Source organism: Porites lutea, chromosome 5 (assembly GCF_958299795.1).
Source record: "Porites lutea chromosome 5, jaPorLute2.1, whole genome shotgun sequence".
Classification (NCBI taxonomy): domain Eukaryota; kingdom Metazoa; phylum Cnidaria; class Anthozoa; order Scleractinia; family Poritidae; genus Porites; species Porites lutea.
Window position 1 is genome coordinate 29,258,874 of NC_133205.1, and position 21,968 is coordinate 29,280,841.

General features: G+C 38.5%; 3 protein-coding genes across 3 annotated transcripts; 1 reads left to right on the plus strand and 2 right to left on the minus strand.

Moving 5' to 3' along the window:
* Positions 1–2,486: 2,486 nt before the first annotated feature.
* LOC140939194 (casein kinase II subunit beta) lies at positions 2,487–12,143 on the minus strand. The gene is made up of 7 exons (XM_073388764.1): positions 12,074–12,143; positions 11,698–11,810; positions 9,804–9,906; positions 6,690–6,805; positions 6,059–6,134; positions 4,980–5,169; positions 2,487–4,166 (listed from the first exon to the last, which is right to left on the minus strand). The coding sequence occupies exons 2-7, from the start codon at positions 11,767–11,769 to the stop codon at positions 4,052–4,054; spliced, it is 672 nt and encodes a 223-aa protein (XP_073244865.1). The 5' UTR covers positions 11,770–11,810; positions 12,074–12,143; the 3' UTR covers positions 2,487–4,051.
* Positions 12,144–12,279: 136 nt separating this feature from the next.
* Positions 12,280–17,144, plus strand: LOC140939196 (DNA polymerase epsilon subunit 3-like). Its single transcript, XM_073388766.1, has 5 exons — positions 12,280–12,411; positions 14,338–14,414; positions 14,653–14,738; positions 15,621–15,739; positions 16,164–17,144. Exons 2-5 carry the CDS (start codon positions 14,349–14,351, stop codon positions 16,352–16,354), a joined length of 462 nt encoding a protein of 153 aa, XP_073244867.1. The 5' UTR covers positions 12,280–12,411; positions 14,338–14,348; the 3' UTR covers positions 16,355–17,144.
* Positions 17,145–17,199: 55 nt separating this feature from the next.
* LOC140939198 (peptidyl-prolyl cis-trans isomerase NIMA-interacting 1-like) lies at positions 17,200–21,862 on the minus strand. Its single transcript, XM_073388767.1, has 4 exons — positions 21,595–21,862; positions 20,057–20,179; positions 18,562–18,580; positions 17,200–17,598 (listed from the first exon to the last, which is right to left on the minus strand). Exons 1-4 carry the CDS (start codon positions 21,821–21,823, stop codon positions 17,520–17,522), a joined length of 450 nt encoding a protein of 149 aa, XP_073244868.1. The 5' UTR covers positions 21,824–21,862; the 3' UTR covers positions 17,200–17,519.
* Positions 21,863–21,968: the final 106 nt, after the last annotated feature.

Genomic DNA, 21,968 nt, shown 5'->3' on the forward strand with positions numbered 1-21,968 from the left:
GATCCATTCAACCAAAATTCCAACCGGTCCGACCGGGAAAAGAGGACCACCTCAAAAGGTGGACCCGTTTTTTCGAAACTTTTCCGGTTGGACTGAGCCGATCCATTGAGTTTTGGACCGAAATTTCCGGAAAGTTTGGTTGAATGGATCGCGCCCTATGCCTACTCCCGGGTGCCTACTGTTTGTCTATAATTGGTGGGTGGATGGGGGATTCCAGTGATAAGTGCAATTCAGTTGTGTAATTTGATATTGTGTAGGATCCTCTACTGGTACGGATCTACACCTGCTTCCACCGCTTTACGGAAATCGGTCAGATTTTTGCATAATAAATATATTTTTAATGATAAAACACACTTTCCAAGTTGAAACCTGGCCAATATCCTGTCTGAAAGACTCGGAAACCCAGGAAGGGGGACTTTAAGGGGTTGAAATGCGAAAAATTTCCCGGGGGAGCCTGCCTTCGCCTTTTGCGCTCGTTTAGAAAATCGGCCAGTATTTATCCTAGATCCGCGCCTGCTCTATACAGCCTACGTCTTCTCTGACTTCTCGGACTACCTCTCTCGTGTTTTAAAATATTGGAGTTTTGAAGCCCACCAGCCTACCCTTCTTATTTATAGGTCAGATTCCTTTTACAATGCATGAATTAGTAAGTAGCTTAAATGAACAGGGGAAACCAAATTCCTAACCAGAAGCCTACTTTAAGTTTCTTTTAGGACCCTCATGATACTTTCGTTCAATTTGGGCGGCGTACACCAACTCCAAAAATTATATCAATTCTTATACTACAAAAGGCTTACCTGTATACAAATACCAACAGCGAGGCAACAGCGACGACGTCGAAAAAGCAAGTATACGAACCATTTGCGGACGACCAGGTCATTGATGTCCCCTGCTGATGACTATTAAATTCAAGGCAATTAGAACATACATGAAAAGTTTTTTGTCATTGAAGTTTGTCTACTTCTCTCTGCCAACATAAATACAGTGCATTTTGAACAGATGTTTGTCAAAACTTTGATTTCACTCGTTATATCAAACAACCTAGCAGCAAGTTTCCTCTCCGGGGGCCGGGGCTTCCGTAGTGACAGCTAGTGACAGTGATTTGCCGCCAAATGTCGCCTGTTTTCACAGACTTCCCGGCAAGCACTGAAACTAATGCACTGGTCAGGGGCAGAGGTCTAGCATCATGTTTTTGATCTCCTGTAGAGGACAAAACAATATATTTCCAGTTAACCCCTTACATCAGTATACATACTGAAATCTGTTCTCTCCACAACAGTAAGCTCGGATGTCAGCATACAGGGCACCACTGGCAGCTGCTATCAGTTGAGTCCATTTTATGAGCTTACCGTAACCCACCTATAACCCATGATATATGAAGAGGTTAAAGTGTTGTAATTCATGTTCTAGGCACTTGTTCTAGGCAATTTCAGAGGGATCAAGCAATTCCAAGTTTCTACAGCCAAACTCCCGCGTATTAAACTACGAAATTTCTTGATTTCAGCTTCGCTTTAATAGTTCCCTGGGCTTCAATATAATAAACTTACTTTCTTTGAACTTAAGCCCAGGCTTAATGGCAGGCAGCTACGCGCGCGCCAGCAATTGATTGCAAGACAGCATGCTTACATAAACCTTTGGAGCTGTTATGAAAGCCGCCGCCGACAAGACGCATCTCAGGCTCAGTAATTTATCTAAAAATGAAATAGGGATCTTTTGGCTACTTCGAAGGAGACATTGATGTCACACACGCGAAATATACACATGATATTCGAATACCTTCGAAGTAGGTTAAAAAAAAAGACACTCCCTGCTTGCGCGGACTAGGTCACTATGGGTATTCAAATAAAACATGCAGGATCTCCAATTAAGTCAGAACTTTGCTCATTTCCGGCGGCTACAAAATGCAGGTCACAGGTAACAAAGGCGGGCTAGAGTACAAGTAAAAAGTAAAAGTGTCTCCCGGTCCTGATCACAATCCGAAATAGAGTTTTAGCTTAAGGGGAAACTGCTTATCTCAGTTATTTATCAATAGAGCAGTGACCTGCACTTGTGACTTTTATTTTGTACCTGCTAGTGGTTTTCCCATTTTCTCTGATGAGTCTGATACATGCATCTTTCATAGTCATCTCTTTACAGGACGGCCCAATTAGTCCCGCTGAAGGGTATAAATTGCTGATTCTGGGCTCATTTAGGGTGTACAGGACAGAAATTCTTTCTTCGCACGTTTGTTTCGCTCTCAGAATTTCAAACGTCTTTCTACAAGTTCTCGCTTCTTCCTGCATAACAGGCCCTTTATGAGCCAACCGAGGCGAACGCAATTGGCACGAAATGCCGTGTTCGCCTCGCTTGGCTCATAAAACGCCAGTTGTGCAGGCTAAAACAAAGGTTTCAGTATCTCAGTAAGTCTTGGATGGCACCATAAGCTACTGCAACTTTGAGCGGGTACAGGGTACAAAGTGTAAAAAGGCTACCAGACTCATCACAAGTAAGTTTAGAATTCATGAGATGCCTGAGAACTCCGTTTTAATTCGTTTGTTTTAATAGCAGAGGCAGAATGCAAAGTACACAGTGGTGACTCAAAAGATTAGATGTGTATATACAAACTTTCATTTGAAAGCAGAAGCTACCACCACATATCTTACTCGACCAAAAGCCAAACAAAAAATGCTTAACTTTATCCAACAGTACTCCTTGTTATTTATCAAATGTGCAAATTTTAAGTACACTGTAAGACCTAAATTTGGGGACTTAAACAAGCACGATGACAACAGAAACAAACCCAACAAATTCTGTTCATGTAAGCCACCTTTCTATGTGATTATTCTAATTTACTATACAGGAGCTGAATTAGTAAGAACAGCTTTCAGGTGATATAGACCTGGGCCGAGTTGTTCGAAGGCCGATTAGCGCTTAACCCGGGGTTAAAATTAACCCGGGCTTCTTCTTCTTATGTTCAAAAGCATTTTCTCGGATAATTTTCTGTGCTATTTTTAGAGCTTGCTATCATCAACTTGTAGACAAAAAGAATTAAAGCTGAAATGCTTTTAAAGCTTTCAAATCTGAATTCAAATCTCGCACTAACCCTGGGTTATCTTAACCCAGTTTTGAACAACTCGGCCCAGGGGCGTGGCCAGCCCAAAGACCTGTAGGCCCAGACCTACAACACTGTACCGCTTGTAATAAATTATGTGTTGTTGGGGCGAGCTACAAACCTTAAGAGATGAAAGTCTTGATGAGGTCAGTGCGTACTAGTCATGCATGCAATTTAACTTTCAGGAGTAGAAATGAAAGTCAGCCAGGCCTACAACAATTCGAAAAGCCGGCTATGCCCCTGTAGACCTCTTGTTTTTTGCTGTCCCCTTTTCACTGCCATCATCGTGCTTGCTAAAGCCCCTCTATGACCAAGACCTGATTTCCCCTTATATTGCTAGTTAATGAAATAAAGAAAATTATCATTACGGATAAAATATCTTGATTTCAAAAACAAATCTTTCTCATAAGAACCACAAAAAGTTCCAGTAAAGAAAGTACACTTTCAAAAGAACCTTATTTTGATACTAGCATTTAGAGCATTAATTTGTTATTGATGTCTTCAATAAAATTTGGAACAATCACCAAACAGTCTAATAAATCTTCAAACACCATAAATTGTGTTGTAAACAATGAACCTCACATTAATTTTATTGTGTGGTTCCAAAAAATATCCTTACCATCCCTACAGAGGGTCATTGAGAATACCCATGGGAGAGGGGGGGGGAGGATCAGGCCATCATTATTAAATTTCAAAGCTAAACTGGAATTTTAGTCGGGGGTGGGTGTGGGGACCAAACTAAAAAAAAGCAAAAATTCTTTTCAGGAGCAGTATGAATATTATTACTCTGGAACAACACTTTGATAAAACTTATCACCCTGGATGCATTATATGTGTACTTAACTGTGATTACACTGTATTTATTATGCGCAGCTGTACATTTAATAGTCCAACGAACTAAACATTCTGAATTAAGAAACTAACACAAGGGCTTTAGAAAAATAAAAATAATTATTGCTCTTATTTATAGTGTGGCTTGGTTGATCGTGGGCGGGCAGATGCAGACCTCCCCCTCTGGGCTGCCGCTTGTAACTGGATCTGATAGGCCATAGGATGAATTTTGAATCCAAATAATCTGTAAACCAAGAAATAGCACTGGCAGTTCAGTTTAAGTTTCAGGTCTAGATTTTAAATCGACCATGGTACTGTAAAACAGTTCATGATAAGCAGATCTTAACTATGGTGGCTTAGTTGCAGAACAACTCAAGTTTTTTCTCTACCTGCCCATGAAGCATCATTCTTAAGGGTGTCTTTTGAGTTATTTAACTATGGTACTACAAAAACCAAAAACAGCAGTGACAGTGGCAGTGGACTTGGTCATTTCAGTTCAATACCATGTAGATGACCCAACAGACACTCTCTCTGAAACAGACACCCTGGTCTCTTGTCTAATAAATGACCTACAAGTTTGTTGTATTACAAGCCCCTCTCTCTAATGCCCCCTGTCTAATAAATGCCCCGCATGACAGTTACTCCAAAATGCTACGAAATAGGTTAGCAAAAAAAATAGGAAAATCATTCAGTTTATTCAATTTCCTGTTGGATTATTAAAACAAAAGTTTGCACGTTACAAGTACATCTTGTTCAACCGACATTGATTTAAATGGTATACGTGGATGGAGCCACTATAGACTGCTATTTATAGACTGTGGTGATATATTCACCAAATTCATAATTAGTTTTGTGGAGTTTGTTATGAGAATAAACGCCTCTCTCTTTTAAACACCTCCTATCTATTTAACACCCTTGCTTGGGCTTCCAAAATCAAACAGACACCCCGGACATCTATTAGATCACTTACAGTACATAAAAGCACCATTTGATAACCATTACTTTTTTGCTCAAGTGTTGAAATGCAGTCAACTAATATAAGGCAATAATACTGTACCTTGGTACAAACTGGTTGGCAGGCCTCTTGGGTCTGTATTCTGGGTGAACCATAAACAACATGTGTGGGAATCCTGTACCGAAATATGCACCATCTGTATGGTGATGCCTTGAGGACTTAGGTGTGTAAACATCCATGCATTTTGGACAGTAAAGCTTTACCATGGCTTCTCCAGGTACATCAGACAACCCTAATACAACGATTAACATGATACCATTACATTGTCTGGGTTCTCAATAAGTGCTGGTCACTGGTTAAAAAACCAGCTATTTTGAGGTCTGAACAGTCTATTATTGGGGGGAAATGGGTCAGTGGGGGAGTGAAAACCTGAAATTGCCTACAGCACTTGATTGCCAAGCTGCCTACTTTTACATCCTAACTGTCTAATTTAAAACTTAAAGGAGCTGTGTCACGAAATTCAGTCAAATTAGGAAATTATAAAATACCCATTCAATTAAGAGAAACATAAAAATAACTGCTTAAAACTTTAAAGGAAGGTTAAAATAACATAACAGAAACAACAGATGCCACGGATGGGCAAAACTGAAGAAGACTGAAACAGACTGAAATTAGGGTTTTTGAAAACTGCTCAGCCCAACAGTTTTTCAAAGTTGATCCCTGCTGCTTGCAACTTCAAAAATAATGCTCAGGAGACATATCTGTTTGTCTTGGATTCCTGATTTTGTCATTTACATGTAATTTCTTTGCTTACTTTCAGTTCCATAGTGATTGAGGGCGAGTAATTTGCAAAATTAAACAAAATGAACTGGACTGCAGTGACACAGTCCCTTTAACATGATACCATTACATTGTCTGGGTTCTCAATAAGTGCTTGTAACCAGCTAAAAAACCAGCTATTATGAGGTCTGAACAGTCTACTATTGGGTGGAAATGGATCAGTGAGGGAGTGAAGCCTGAAATTGCATACAGCACTTTATTGCCAAGCTGGCTACTTTTACATCCTAACTGTCTAATTTAAAACTTAATGAGAACCCTGCATTGTACATAAATCATAGAGTTCCAAATGATTTATAAAGTCATTGTACATCTGTAGCCTTCTTCATTTTTTTTCAACTTACCAATGGGCAAGACTGCCTGATTCTCGCAGTAAACTCGACAACAATGACCAAAATCACCATTCTGGTACTTTTCAAGCTGAAAAAGAAACGTACGAGTAAATAATTTAATGTTGAAAACAGTGGAAACTGTCTTGAGCAGCCACCTTGAGGGAGGCGTTAACAGGCTACAAACTAGAGGGTCATCTGAAAAACAATGGCAGTGAAAATACATGTAAAGACAAAGGCAAGTCCAAAATACAGAGAACTTTGCTGATATTGTTTCAAATAGAATGCAACTATGGGTTTTCTAAATAAAATTAACTTTTGGTCAATTTTTTTCATAAAGGGTGGCTGCTAAAAAGGAGATCAATCATTATTGGCCAATAAAAAGTAATAATTGTTATTACTTCAGGGTTGTCATTAAGAGCTGGGGGCCAGGGATTTTCCCTGGCTACTAAGAGAGTGGCCCCCGGCTACTTTTATTAGAAAATAGAAGAAAAATAGAACCAAAAGAAATCCCAAGCCATTTGATTCCCCACCTACTTGTTGTATTTACCCGGCAACTTGAAATCTTGACAACCCTGTTACTTTTTAGTACCAAAGAAATGCTTGCAGGGAGGTTTATCTATGACACTGGTAACAAAACACTAACCATTTGAGCAAGGCCTCTGTTGGTTAATATGTATCTCGCATGAATCAAACCATACAACATTTCAGCTGCTTGTTCTATCAAGTCACTCTGGTTAGGATTATCCTCCAGTTCATCATCTACAATGAAAAAAGCACAGCCATTAATACAAAAGTCAAGCTAACCCTGTTCCACCTAGCCAGCAGCTTAAACACCTTCACTTTATCTGATGCAATTTTTGTTTCAAGCCTAGGGTACCGTATTTACCCGTGTATAATGCGCGCCCGTGTATAATACGCACCCTAATTTTTGACCACGTTATTCTAAAAAAAAAGATTTCAAGATAAACGCCAAGAATTAAAACTTCCATGTTTCCATTTAATTAACAAGAGCTGGGAGTTCATTAATGACATGTTTACATGTTTACTTACTTACTTACTTACTTAAACTACAAATATCGCATGCACCGAGCACCTATTTACACGCCTTTCTATGTAATAAATGTCAAACGTTTTACAAATCTTGTAACTTGAAGTCCCTATTACCTAGTATACTTAAATTCATAAATAACAGCAATTCATAAACAGTACCGATATTTCTCCTCACAGCTCTACTGGTAGCTTGAGTATCATTACTATATTGCATTCGATTCAAGTAAAATGTTCAGTGTCTTTAAACAAGGCATTCCTAAACAGCGAAACCTTCAAATTCGGACTCAGAGTCTGATTCTAATAGGTTTTCGATGCTTGAATCATCAAGTTCATGAGTGTTCTCGGTTGAATTGTAAACCAGTTCATCTTCTGATCCATCCAAATTGTTTGTGATGCCACACTTCAGAAAAGAGGCAGCGATCATTTCTGATGGAATGGCATTCCACGCTTGCGAAATCCACGAACAGATCAGTTCCTCCGAAGCCTTCTTTTGTCGTCCAGTGGCGGTAAATTCGTGAATTCCGTCAGCCATCCACTGCATCCACTGCTTTCGGACTCCATCTTTAAACGGTTTGTTTAAAGATACATCGAGCGGTTGGAGAAGGGAGGTTAACCCGCCAGGAATAACAGCAAGTTCAGTGTTCTCGCGTTTGAAGGACGCTTTCACAGTATCTGTCACGTGAGCTTCAAACGAGTCGTAAACAAGCAAGCTCTTTCTTCTCCCCAGGCCACCGATCCGTGCACGCCATACTTTTTCGATCCACACTTTCATCTGCTCTGAATCCATCCATCCTTTCTGTTGGGCTGAAACAACGACTCCATGCTTGTTGTTGATCTTAGGGATGGTTTTCCTCTTGAAGATTAACATCGGTTTCAGTTTTGATCCATCGCCGCAGCACGCCAACACAACTGTTACTCGATTCTTCTCATTCCCCGTGGTACGTATTTTGATGGTTTTCTCGCCGGTGTTGTTTACAGTACGATTCGGTGGCATGTCGAAGGTCAATGGAGTTTCGTCCATGTTAGCGATGAGATGCAGTGGGAAGTTGTGTTCTTTACGGCGATCAATGATGTAGCGATGAAATCGGACCATCTTCTCCTCGTAATCATCTGGCAGACGTTGTGCTAATGTTGTTTTCTGTCGAAGTGACAGACCGTTCCTCTTCATGAAGCGCTGACACCAGTGATTGCCAGCTTTGAAACTTCCTTCAGGAATTCCGTACTTCTCGTTCTTGGCTAGTTCGAGGGCTTTCAGTCGCACAATGGATGGCAGAATGGCAAGACCGTTATTTCTTTTCTCGGTAATCCAAGCCAGCAGATCGACCTCCAACTCAGGCCATGCAGCTTTCTTTCCGCGGTTAGCACGCTTCAGTCGAGGCATCTTCTCGAGGTTTTCTTTACTTTTTCGCCAGAGTCTGACATTACTCTCGGAAACACCAAACTCACGCTCGGCAGCACGATTGCCATGTTGCTCTGCAAACTGGATTATTCTTAACTTGTCGGACACAGTGTAACTTTGACGTTTGACAGTGGTAAGTTTCGTAGCCATGATCGCTATAGTGACAATCTCACATGTTGTTTTCCTCGATCAGCTGTTTCTTAAATAGGCATTTTAATTTATTCATGGATCGAAATTGAAAACAGTTCATTGGTAGTTTACTTTACTGCGTTTATTAAACACCAATTACTGCAAAGTTTTTGTCTTCTTTTGTTTTCTTGACCAAACAATGGAATCCGTGTATAATACGCATCATCTTGACCAAACAATGGAATCCGTGTATAATACGCATCGTAAATTTGAAGGTCGATTTCAGGGAAAAAAAGTGCGCATTATACACGGGTAAATACGGTAAACAAAAACAAATTAGATTTTACAAAGTGTTGAAGCTCTCAAACCGTTGTGTGTTTGTTTTCCTTATTCTTCAAAATGTTACACTTCTATTCTTTTTCAAACAGTACTACAATAATAATAAAATGATGATTTTTCAGTTAATGATGCAGGTGGCTTGGAAGAAACAATCAGAGTACTCCTAATAGGAATTTAACCTGTGACCTTCTAGTTACTAGTCCAGATGCTCTACCACAAAGTTACAGGAGACTGGTGGGAGCTAAGGCCATCAAACTAGGTTAAAGCCGCCTGTTTCTTTGACCGAAAAATCATCTTTCTCAGGTTTTCACCAGGCTCAAAATTTACCATCACATCTCTATCATTACCATAGTATTTGTATCAAATGAAATAGAGACAAGTCCTAAACTGTTCCAAGTGTTCAGATCGGGGACCAAAGCAAAATGGAGAATTGAGAACAAAAAGAGGAGAGAATGCAAGGCAGAGAGCCTCTTTGATTTGTTTTCAAAAAGCTCAGACCTCCTGTCCACTTAGAGTCTGCTTTACAATCCCATTCCAGCTCGTCTAATAATTGACAGTTTGTGGTCTTAATCATTTTAAAACTTTTATAATCTTTGCCCAAGGAACAAGTATATCTTTCGAGGATCTTCCTTAATTTTATTGGATAGTCTTCTAAGTCAAAACTGTAAAGTAAGTGTTATTTATGCCCTCATATTTGCCATGCACAGCAAGGCATGAGGGTATTATTACTGAACTATTTGGATGGCACAAAAATTAATTTGTAATTAAGGCTGCAAAACGTGACGCTTACACACTTACACTGTATGTGAATGGTAACTACACAAACACCTGGAAACCCACCTGGCTCCATATCTAGTATCATATCCAACGCCTGCCTGTAATGAGGCACTTGCTCATTTAATCCAGTTAAATTAAACTTGTCTTGAATGTAGTCTTCATCAACCTTTTAACACAAATCATACAACACACATAAGCCAAACACTTCCTATGACTCCAAGACAAAAAAATTAATTATTGGGAATAAACCTAAGTTAAATCAAAATTAACCTGAAATCAAATTTGAGTTGTAATTTTATGCAAAAAGCCAAATTGTGAATGATCAATTAATGTCCCTAATCTATGCATGTGTAATATGAACTCACATGTTAATGTGCCATACTGTCTTGCTATTTTAAAGTAGCAGTGACTAATTCTCCAACCCAGGGTAGATCTTTAATGACAAATGCCCAGCCATGGGAACACACAAACATTTTTGGAATTAGGCATGCGCTCTATTCAAAAACTTAGTATGTATTTCTATAAAAATGGCCTTCTTCCTAATAGTTTCCAGTGTTCTCCTTATCAGGCGGTAACCAGTAAACTTTACCGCTTGAATCAACACTTTTTACCGCCTGCAACCACTTGAAGTTTTTACTAAAATTAAATAAGTTGTTTTGAAAACTACGCAAGTTGTGATCCAAGCCGATCCTAACAAGAAAAGAAAGTAAATATGGAAAAACAAAAAGTATTCACAGCTATTCTCTCTGACTACTGATTGGTTTCTTTCGAAGCACTGTAGGCTAACAATTTTTTCGTGGGCGTCTGTCCCAATTCTAGACTTCTCGACCAGCAGGAAAAGTTTGCGACTTCTGGAACTTATGTTACTAAATTGACCCTTGCAACAAAGGCACGAGCTTTCAATCATAAAATTCTTTGTTTTGAGGTGTTTAAAATACTTTTCGGTCAATTGGTTGACAGAATTCTCGAAAATAAAAGCCTTTAAGAACACGAAGCTCCCTTGCCAGGAGAGTGTGCCTCTGACGCATGTTTTTGGCCTTACCGGTCAAAAATGATCCCTGAGCTAAAATTTAAGGAGAACACTAAGTTTCAATAACATGTTTTTGCTTAACTGTGATGTACATTCATCTGACACTAGAAGTAAGAATTCATTAATTGCCCCACTGCAGACAAACGTAAGGAAATTTTCACTTCTACTCAAGGGCCCAAAATATATAAGTCCCTTAGCTTTGAAATTCAGAATGCCTCTAGTATTGCTTTGTTCAATTTTAAACTTAAGTCATTTTTTCTTAGTACAAGTACACTTCAGTAACTTCTCTTAATACTTGTGTGTAGTTTTTTGTTTCTTTTGTTTTTCTATTTATTTATTTTCTCTCACCTTTTCTTTTTTGTTTTTGCACTTACACATTCAGCCTTTTCTATTTTTATCCTATTTAATGATTATTTTCTATGTTCCAGAGAAATTGTGTGTACTAAGAGTTAAATGTTAACTAGATAAAATTTAAAGGTGGTCCTATTCAAAAGCCAGGCTTCCTTGGGCTCCCTTGCCTCATCATTTTTAAGTTTTATATGCATATTTTGTTTGTATGGCAAAATAAAACAATAAAACAATAATAAAATAACAAAAACTTTGCCATCTCGATCTAACATGTCTTTGCATATCATATCAGCGTTATTAGTCACAAAAAGCAATTTGGGAAGACAAATAGCTTTTTGGCTCAAGTATAATACATAGAATGATCAAATTAACTTGCTGATCATAGAAGGAACTAAAACCATCTGGACAATGCAGGAACAGAGAGGAATTAAAACACAGCAGCTGTGAGTTTTCGGGCCACCATTAAATAAATTAAGTTCCTTCCAAAAATACTTTTAACATGTGACGTCTACCAAAGCTTTTTCTCTAGTGAAAAAACTACAAATATATTTCAAAGAACGCGATTAGAGCGGCATTTACCTCGCAAAAAAACTCATTGCCACGCAGACCACAAAACCAAGAAATCCATGACACTTCTTCGGAACTGCTCATCTTTCTGGATAGGTTTGCTTTAAGACTATGAAGTCTGCCGGCTACGAATGTATGCAAAACGTAAAAAGGATCATAAATGACATAAATAACAAAATTCACTGGCCAAGAAGGCAGTGTGTGTACAATGAAAGTCGGCAGCAAAGGTTAACTGAGGAAGGAGATGTCATAAACCTCAATGCAATATAAAAACAATTTCACCCTTTGATCGTTAAAATAAGCGAGGTGGAAAAGTGATTATCGACGTGCTAGGACCCAAAAAATCTAGAAACAGTAAAATAAATACTTGCATCTCTTTGGTCCTTACCGAAGAAAAACAGATCCTAGATGTGTCTGTCAAGCTCGCAGCTTAGCGCAAAATTCACTTCGGCGAAGAGTAGCGGCTGAGTGGTGGTGAAAATCAACATGGGCCTTCTAACAGGTTCTGCGCGTGACCAGCTTTAGATCCGCTGGAAAATAAATGACAGAATGACGGCTCAAACTTGGTTTGACATAAGAAGCTTTTCCATTGGTTGAATGTTCGTGAAATGTAGCCAATAAAATCCACTGATGCTTTCAATCTGTAACAGCGCAAAGTGAACGCCGGGAAAGATTTCGCGGGAAAAGTGATGAACAGCCAGAATTTAGGTTTCAGCGAGGTTTAAGGTTAGTTTTTAAAAGTGTTTGACCCTTTAAATAGCATTGCTCAATCTCCTTGAAATAGAGGGTGATTCTTGAAGTGTTTGAGAACACTTAGTTGCTTGTAAAACAGGTATTAAAGGCGAATAAGGGCGGCAATATTTGATCGTTTGTAAATGATTTCATGTAAGCTGACACCAAACTGTGAGTCTCTTTACATAAGCCCGGTTGACCAGGCTGGCCCGGTTCCCGAGATCTCGCCTTACCTCTATTAGTTTTAAAGTCCTTTGTACAATTTTTGATGTGTTCATATGAGAGAGCGGGCTGGCTCAGTTCAATTTTGCCATTTGAACACTTCAGCCTGGTTACCGGGATGAAAGCAGGATGAGTTCTGGTGGTCTGGATGGCATTGTCTTGCATTTGCCTGCTGTATTTTCCAAATCGTAAACATTCCATTTAACTGCAGTGATATAGCTCTAAGAGTTGCCAAAGCTATGATAGGCGTGAAAGTTTTGTCATGTTTGCTTTCTTTCTCGAATTTTGCACCAGAACTTCTCATCTCAGAAACCGGGCTGAAATTTCTCATATGAACCCGAGGCAAAATTTGTCCCAGTAACCGGGCTCATGTGAAGAGGCCCAGAATGTCAAGGTTACTAAATTTGTTGGTGCTGTATTTTTATCTTACATGCCAAACTTGAATGGGGTTTCACTTGTTAGCTCTCTTGTACCTGTACCTACCTATCGTATGTCTATTTTACGATCCTTGATGTGAGGCGGGGGAGACACCTACAATACAGTTCATAGAACCCCTCTGACAGCCAAATAACAAGCAGACCATGCCAAAAGACCTTGATGTTTAATTTTCTGTGGGATCATTTACTTGCTATTTCATTTTTAAAAAGTTAATAGAACTGTATCTGACTCTCGCATAGTTGCAAAGACATTTTCAAGGAGCCATCTCTCTTATTGTACAGAAGAGGTAAATCTCTCAAAGACATTTTAATAACAAAATTGAACAGAGAATAAGCTTTTATTTATGGTTGATCATATAATTTTTTCTTTTTGGTTATTTGATATTACTTTTTTGTTACTGAGAGCATGGAACAGGATACAGTGCAGGGGCACCCACTGACATTTTTCTGTGAAACAACTGTTTGAAGAAGCAATTAATGCCTAGAAATTTCTAAAGCTTAAGGAAGGCTAAAATTTTCTGGATAACTGTTCCATTCATCTTAGATGTACATTTGTAGATATTCCTAGATTTTCTATTACCTTACCTTCAATTTTCAGAGGTTGTGTTTTCGACATTTAATTCCAAATATTGCAATAATAATTGTTAAAAAAAAAAGGTCTCCTGAAAATTTTGGTGTAAAGGGCAAAACCACTAGAATCTTATGAAAGTATGGCTACTCCATGTCCTTGAATTTTTTACCAGACCCATCAGGGTAGCTAACAGTCTCAGATAAGACGAACAAACCATTTAAAACTTCTGAGGCAGGCAAATTCCCCTAAGACATCCAAACAGATAAACAGATTTTAGGGCAGCTCCAAATTAACCAAACTGGCTTCTAAAGCATAGAGAAAACCATATGAAACAATTCTGACATCTTTGGAAACATTTGGTCACTGGGTGCCCCTGACACTGTATCTCTGGTAGGGATCCTAAACAATGTTGTTGTTTAGGATGTTTTGTTGGGACAATATTCTTCTCGATATAACTATGAGTGCCAAGGGACTGGCAAAATTTGTTCGCTATAATGAGTGTTGCTATATCAAGGTACTTTAATTTCCATATATTTTCCTATTACTGGGGTAAACAAAATTGTTCATTATACCGAGGTCTTTGTTATATAGAGGTTTGTTACATAGAGGTTCCACTGTATGAACATTTGTTATAAATTGTTTGGAAATTGAGAAAGTACACATTAAAGGGAAAAAGGTAATTTTTTTCAGATTTTGTACCTATGGCAGAGAAACCAGAAGATCTGAACCTTCCAAATGCAGTGATTGCACGTCTTGCAAAAGATGCTGTAAGTGTGAATTTCTGATATCAAATTGCACTAGTTGTATCCATGAAATAAACGTAGTTTATGTTGTCATGTCATTTTGTTGTTATCCAAAGTATATACCACCAACAATAATTTCAACTTTTCTGAATAACCCAGTCATTCTTGGTTTAATTGACTTGTGCCTTATGAGAACATTTGTGGAGTTGAAGAGGTAAAGGGTTTGATTGCCAGGCTTATGTTATTCCCATCTATATTTCAGCTCCCTGAAAATGTTAATATTGCCAAAGAAGCTAGAACTGCGATTGGCAAAGCGGCAAGTGTGTTTGTCCTTTATGCTACATCATGGTATGTGTAAAAAATTGTGGTGTTCAGGGTTATCAGAAAGTTTTGAAGTAGATGGCTGAGTTGTCAAAGTAAGCGGCCAGTCCAGGGATATTTTATTTAAAAAACGCCATCTGTAGAGAAATGCTAAGCAGAGTAGCCGGCTGATACTAAACAAGTAGGCGGCGATTTTCACCAGTAGCGGGCTACTTTTGACAACCCTGGGTGCTGCACTGTTCAAATAAATTTTGAAAATGATGGGTGTAAACTGGTCTGCCTTTTGTGCTGCCTTTCAGCTGTGTAGATATGTGTGGTAGGAACTAGGACAGCACAGTTGGTTATTGTGTGGCCTTCTGTGTGAGAGTTCACAAGTTCAATTCAAAGGATTGACCTCAATTCCTTGTTTAGTTTTCTCTTGTTTTCATGCAACTTAATAGCTTTGAAAACCCCTAAAATAGAGCACTAATGGAGTGCACTATTGGCCTTCGGTATGTTAGTCAGATGACAATGTAAATTAAGAACTCTTTACCTTTCCATTTTACCTTATAGCAGCATACTGCTAGGAAATCGTACCATTTCCAGGTTGTGAAAAATAGACAACAGTTGGGAAAAATCACCACCCTGCTTTTGGCCAGGTATTTTGCTCAGCCATTCCTCTGATTATTTAGTAAAAGATGGCAAAATTAATCACCTAATTCAACAACTTTTTGACAACCCTGGCTGCTATTGACTTATGCATCTCTTCCATAGCAGGCACAGTCACAATACTGCCAAGTCTTTTTCACAGAAGAGAATTCTCCCACTAAGCTCAAGCCATGATGTAGCTCTATTATCTGGAATCTCTTTGTCTCTTTTCAGTTAAATCTTTAATATTTTGTTACTCTGTGTTTTAATTCTTTCATGAAGTGCAAACAATTTTGCACAGAAGCAGAAGAGAAAAACTCTTACAGCAACTGATGTGTTTGAGGCTTTGGAGGAGATGGAATTTAGTCAGTTCATAAAACCTCTCAAGGACAGCCTGGCTTGTGAGTTATGATTCCATTCTTAGCGGTTTATACACACTGCAACTGAACTATGCACTGCATACACTTTGATTCTCTAAGGTAACCTGGGAAGGGGATGCTATTTTGCATCATCACTCCTTATGAAAAGTACCCTGTCATCAAAATGAACCTGATTGAATATATTAAGCAATTAAAGAATAGTGTGGTCCAGGGTTTTCAGTTCTGTCATCACTAGTCACATAATTTGGATATTTCTTTATTATGACCATCTCAGTCACATCAAGATTGTCAAGATGTCATAGCAAAGGCAGCATCTTAAATAATTCAAGATGAATAAATTTATAGTCGTTGTTTATGTTTAAAAAACACTGAATGTTGGTCCAGCCAAACTGAAAGTACAACCTCCTGCTGGTACCAACTGCTAACCAACTCAACTGATTTACAGTATTTAGGAAAGAGCAGAAAGGCAAGAAAGAAGCAGCAGCTGAGACAAAAAGAAAAAAGAGTGACACTGCTAGTGAAACTGAGCCTGAGTCAAAGCGGCAAAAGACGACAGAGGACAAGAAGCAGACAACAGAAGAAAATGATAGGGAAGATGACAGAACAGAGACAGAAAAAAATGGGGAAGAATCATAGCATGAAGTTAGTTTTTAAGCATTATACCAGTTACCCTATGAGCAGAGGTACACTCAGGTGTGGAGAAACCACTGCTTATAGAGTACATACCAGTTAATAGGGCCTGGCAATTTTATCAGACCTAAACTCTGTTAAAAAACTGTTGGAAGGAGGAATTTTCAGGTTTCTGATAAGGAAGTGCTTTTAAATCTGGCACATACTTTGTTTTCATGAGTATTTTATACTATTCAAATGGGTCATTTACAAATAAATGTTTTTCTACTTTTTTGGCTCATGAGGTATCCCTCTGAAGATGCACTTGCAACAAGAAATTGTCTTTGTCCCTCATGACAAGGAGAGGCAGCTGTAGTCACAAGTTAGTTGTTTGCCATGGTAAAAATAGCTAAATTCATCAGCCACTGTTTCACTTGCAACCATGAGCATAATCCCCTGCAAGTTTCATCAGGGAACAAGAGGAAATCAAGCCAAAAGAACTCCCTAGCTTTTCAATTCCCCACTACTAAATATATAAACACCCGGTAACGTGAAATCTTAGTGCAGCCCTGCGTGGAGTCTGTGTAAAGTGTGAAAAAACTGAACTGTACTTTTAGTAATAGTGTTTTTTGCATCCTCTAAAGGGCTACTCAAACTTTAAGACAAGTTTATCCATTGTTTCTTCTGGTTTTGCATGCGCTTAGCTCTATACTGGTTTGCCACAGTGCTAATGAAAACTGGTAGATACTTTATAAGCCACTTGATGGCTTAACAAGTATTGACCACTTTTAATTTCTAAGTTGATCATTTGGTGACCCCCCCAAAAATTTACTTTTCTCTTTACTTTTACATGAAGTAACAAACAACGGCTGTTGTGAAAATGGCTGGTATTTTATTCATCTTAGGTCTGACCATAGGTTCAAAAGTCAGAAATGTTGCTTGCAAACTGAATTCTAAGTCTTATGCATCAAAGTTGCTAACTGGAACTAATACACAAGCATTACAGTACTTGCAATAACTTGCAAACTATTTTTATTTATGAGTTAATTATTCATATTACTCTATGTCATGCCTCGTGCAACACTTAAGGCTGCAGCAGTTTTGCTTAACTTAACAGTTCATCAAATATTGAGGCTATGCTGTTGTGTGGTCCTTATTAAATTGGCTTGATCATCTTTAGTTGTGGCTTTTTTCATCCTGTCCTGAGAATGAGGTGAATTCCAGAGTCTGTTAAGACTGGTTCACTTAACTCACCAATTTCCAAGGCAAAACTGTTAAGAAAACAGATTACATCGTAACTAAACAAGAAAATTCCTCTCAGTGGCTAAAAAACAAGCACTGCTCATTATGGACAAGCTTAAACAGTTGAACCTTTCTTTAGCAGACCCTTTATGCTGGCTTCATTAATGGAATGGCTGTTGTAAGCAGTTCAAAATAAGGTTTTGGAAGTAGAACTCTGTTGTATGTATTTGCACCTATCATAGTGCCTTTCTCAAGTAATATACAACATTTTGTCAGGTGATCTGTGATGTAAATGCCACAAGTACCTCAATATTATTTTAGCAGATGGCAAACTCCTAAAAGACACTGTCACACCTTTCTTCCCTAAAAAGGGAAGACAAGAGTATTTATAAGAAGAGGACTTAGGGAGACCATGCATAGAAATCCAATCACAGGCTGGCTTTAACCATTAACAGAAACTACGGTCTTGAATGTCTGGCCATAAACCAGAACATTTTTGTCTAAGATCATGTGACAGAATGTCAAAATCACTTGAGAAAGGTGTGGCAATTAAATATTGTCGATGGCTTATAAAGCAAACCAGACAATTATAGTGCTGTGTTATTAACTACAGTAGTCAATCCAAGTAATGGCATAACAAGTCTGTTAGAAAAGTACTGTTTAAAGAAGAAGTGAATTATCAGGTTTTTAAACCTGACAATAAACCTGATAATACATGACTGAGAGTTTTTTGAATGGCTTCAAAATCTTTCATAGTTATAGATCAACTCATTCTTGAACTAATATTGTGGGGTTTTTTTGCTCTAAAAAACTGGACGTCAAGTTTAGCCGTATCTTTATCAGATATAAAAACACTCATTAAACATTAATTTCTATTGTTTTTTCTTTATGAATTATAAATGAGTTTTTGAATAAAAATATAACAATTCAAGCTTTGTGTAGTTTTTCTTATTTGCATCAATCAAAGATCAAAACAAGAAGGTCACACTTACGTTGCTTCTTCAAATGGCCCTGAAAGTGAAGAAACAGAATTGTTAACTTGGCTTATTACACCCTAGTCTTCTGCCACCTTGTGAAGGGGTATGCTGGGATGGATCCCTTAAAGGATGTGGCACTTTTTTAGCCACTGTTCGTGTACAAACCTGCGTAAAGATTATGAGTTTTGACCGGACACTCTCATTGATGGGAAACTCAAGTATATGTTCTCCAACCAGTCACTGACAATTTTTCCTTCGTTTAATAATAATATTGACATTAATTTTTTTAGTCTACAATTTTAATCAGAATAACATGGAAAAGAAGCCCCCTTTCCCCCTGAATCTGAGGATGAAGCTGCAAGAACGTCAAAATGCACCATCCTTGACTGTTTTTTTATGAGTGGGTCTTTGATTGTTTTCTGTCATTTTTGTCCAAGATTGCGATCACATGAATCTAGCCTCTCAGAGTTCTGGCAAAATGTTTAACTTGCAATCATTGAGTAAAATTTTCTTTTACATAATTTTTGTCTTTTTGAAATCAACTCAGCTACAAGGTAGGGTTGGTAAAGAATTTATAATGAGATTAAATATACTTATTTAAATTAGTTAATGACGAGGAGTCAGCTGCTCAGTAGTTAGCTTGGCATTAGTGTGGCGTTTGCTTTTGTTAGTGTTTTATTGGCGAGCTGGCAGTTATCCAATGTTCCAGCGTTTTTGCCACGGGTTTGCGTTACTGTACTAGGCCCGTTGCGGGGCAATTTCAAGTGCCCTTGGGTCAGCGACTTACTGTTGCAATTTATGTTTGCGCATTTACTTGCGCTTGTAGCAGTGCATAGTGTTCGGGGCTTCTTGCTCATCGTGCTCAGTTTTAGTGTGTTTTTTTTCCCCTTCCTCCTCACCCCTTATTATTATTAGTAGTAGTGTTATAGTCGTTATTTCTCCACTGAACTCTCGGTTCAGTGTGATGGGTGCTTGGGCTGGGGCTGGGTATGGTGGGCGGGGCTTGTAGTAGGGCAGGCTTTGGGGTTCTTTCTACCTGAGTTAAGGGTTGGTGGCTCCAGCCCCCAGGTTCCTATGCACCCGACCTCCCTGTGAGACTCGGGCGTTAATTTGTCATAAAATTAATATCAGGGTCAGTGTTAGACAGACTGGCAGGCAACCTGGGGGCTATCTCTCCAAATGAACCCAATTGGGTATGATTTTATCTGATGAAACTTGTGATGTAGGGGAGTCCAAATCTAGATATCAAGCATTTCCTATAGAATGGGATGTAAGATCTCCATGCAAAAGTTCAAAAACAGTGTCACTGACATAAAAACTGGAAAACAATGAAATTTGCATTATTGGGAATCCCCCTATATGCAAAATCATACTAAAATAGGCTGCATACCTGGGACCTGGGTAATTGAGGACTACTTTCAAGAACTTCCACTCTCCTTATTTCTTGATACAGTACGTGTGACAAAACAAAGTTTAGTTCAAATTTATGGGGATATAAACCTATGCTTACTTTGCATTTGTCCTGGTCCAAAAAATCCCAAATCTCCTTCATTTTTGGCACTGCTGCAATCACTTTCAGTGGTCGCCAGTTCTTGAAGGGTAGCCTTACCTGACAAAATATCCTTCTGGTAACCTGCAAGATAGAGAGAATTTGTTACACGACATCCAATCAGATGCAAACAGATGATAAAAGGGTAACTTCAGCTTTTTCTTACTGTGCAAGTGCTGTATAAAAATTTTTACTGATATGTTTATGTAAATATTATTTGGATATGCCAGAAATGAATGATGCATATTGTGGAGATACATGGAGAGATGGTTAGTTCCTCAGAATACTCTTTTTTTATCTCACAATTACCATGATAATTTCAAAGGTGGCAAATGGGACCTAGAAAAACTGAGGTCTCAGATACTTTTAACTGATCTGAAAATATTGTGATGTAGCGTCATGATGTCTTGCTTTGGGTGTATCTCTCTTGAATTTGAGTATCAAACCTCTTGCCATAAATATAGACATTTCACACATTTTTCAAACAGGCTCTTGGCACCTCAGATTTCCCCATTCCCCACCCCTAACTTCTCAGTATGTATCTGCTATGATATGACTTTACTGCCAAGTCAATTGCCAAGTCAATGGACATTAATGGGTCTTTTTCATACCAATTTAATTCCGTTTTTTTAAGGAAAATTAGAGTCACAATGAATCAAGGATTCATCAGCTTTTTCAATGCAATAACTGAAGGTTTTACACCTTTTAAAAACTGGACTGGCAGTTCCTGGGGTTAAGAACATGGTTAGAGGGGTTAGTTATCTGGGGCTGATGTTGTTCTTTTTTGTTTATGGACCAAGACAAGGTCAAGGTCAATTAAATCACAAAAAGATAGAAAAAGGCCAAACTCCAGTGTTTTGACTAAACAAGCTTAGTCAACAAAGGATTTATTATAAGGAAATGATTGATGATTTATTTTTTTTCTCTTATTGAACCAATGTGGAAAATCCCGCCAATCAGGACACAGGATCCATATGACAAAATCTATTAAAAGGGCAGAGATCTTTGGTAAACTTTAATTGGATGATGACATATTACTGAGGTTTTTTTCTTTCATTACAGAGCAATTTTCTGGGAAGAAGTCAACTTTTCTGATTGCACATCCTTCCAACAACCAATCGGAAATGAAAACGTTCGAATATCATAACGACAGCTAACAAATTAAGTGTCAGAACTTTATTCTTTCTCTATACAATGAAACAGTAATACATTAAAATTCAGTGTTTCGAAGGGGCTGCATATTTTTTGTATAAATCCTCATGTGCCTCTCCACTTTATCATCTCTGCAAGATGTGTGCTCTAAAAACTTTAACAGAAGCGTAAAAAGTTCAAAAAACCCTTGGAAGGGGATATTTGATACAGAAACCCCTCTCACAGGAGGGGCGGCCGTTTATTTGGAATAACAAGACGGTAGTTCATTTTCTTCGTATAATATTGATGCCGAGATCAACGACGCACCGATAGCTCAAACGAAAAACTCGCAATTTATTCTATAATACCTTTAATTATTTCTAAAGCCTCATCTTTACTGCGAGTTATCTTATCTTGCTTCCAAGAGGAAGGTCTCCGCGACTGGTTATGTTTGACAAGCAGGTGAGAAGCTCTAACTCGCTGACTTGACTCTGTTGGCTTCTCCCACTGACTCGTATTCGTTTCTCTGTTAAAGTAGTAAGTCTTTCCGGTGGACTTGGACGTCCTTTTTTCCCATCCAGCTGGTAGTCCACTCATTTTAAGATGTCTCGAAACAGAAGTTCTTCTCCACGCTTCGCTTTTGGAACCGTTGGCATACACTTCATGTGAGAATGCCATATAACCGTAAGAGCTTAGTAGCCGAGCAATTCTCAATTTCAATGACCGCTGGATTCTGCACGCT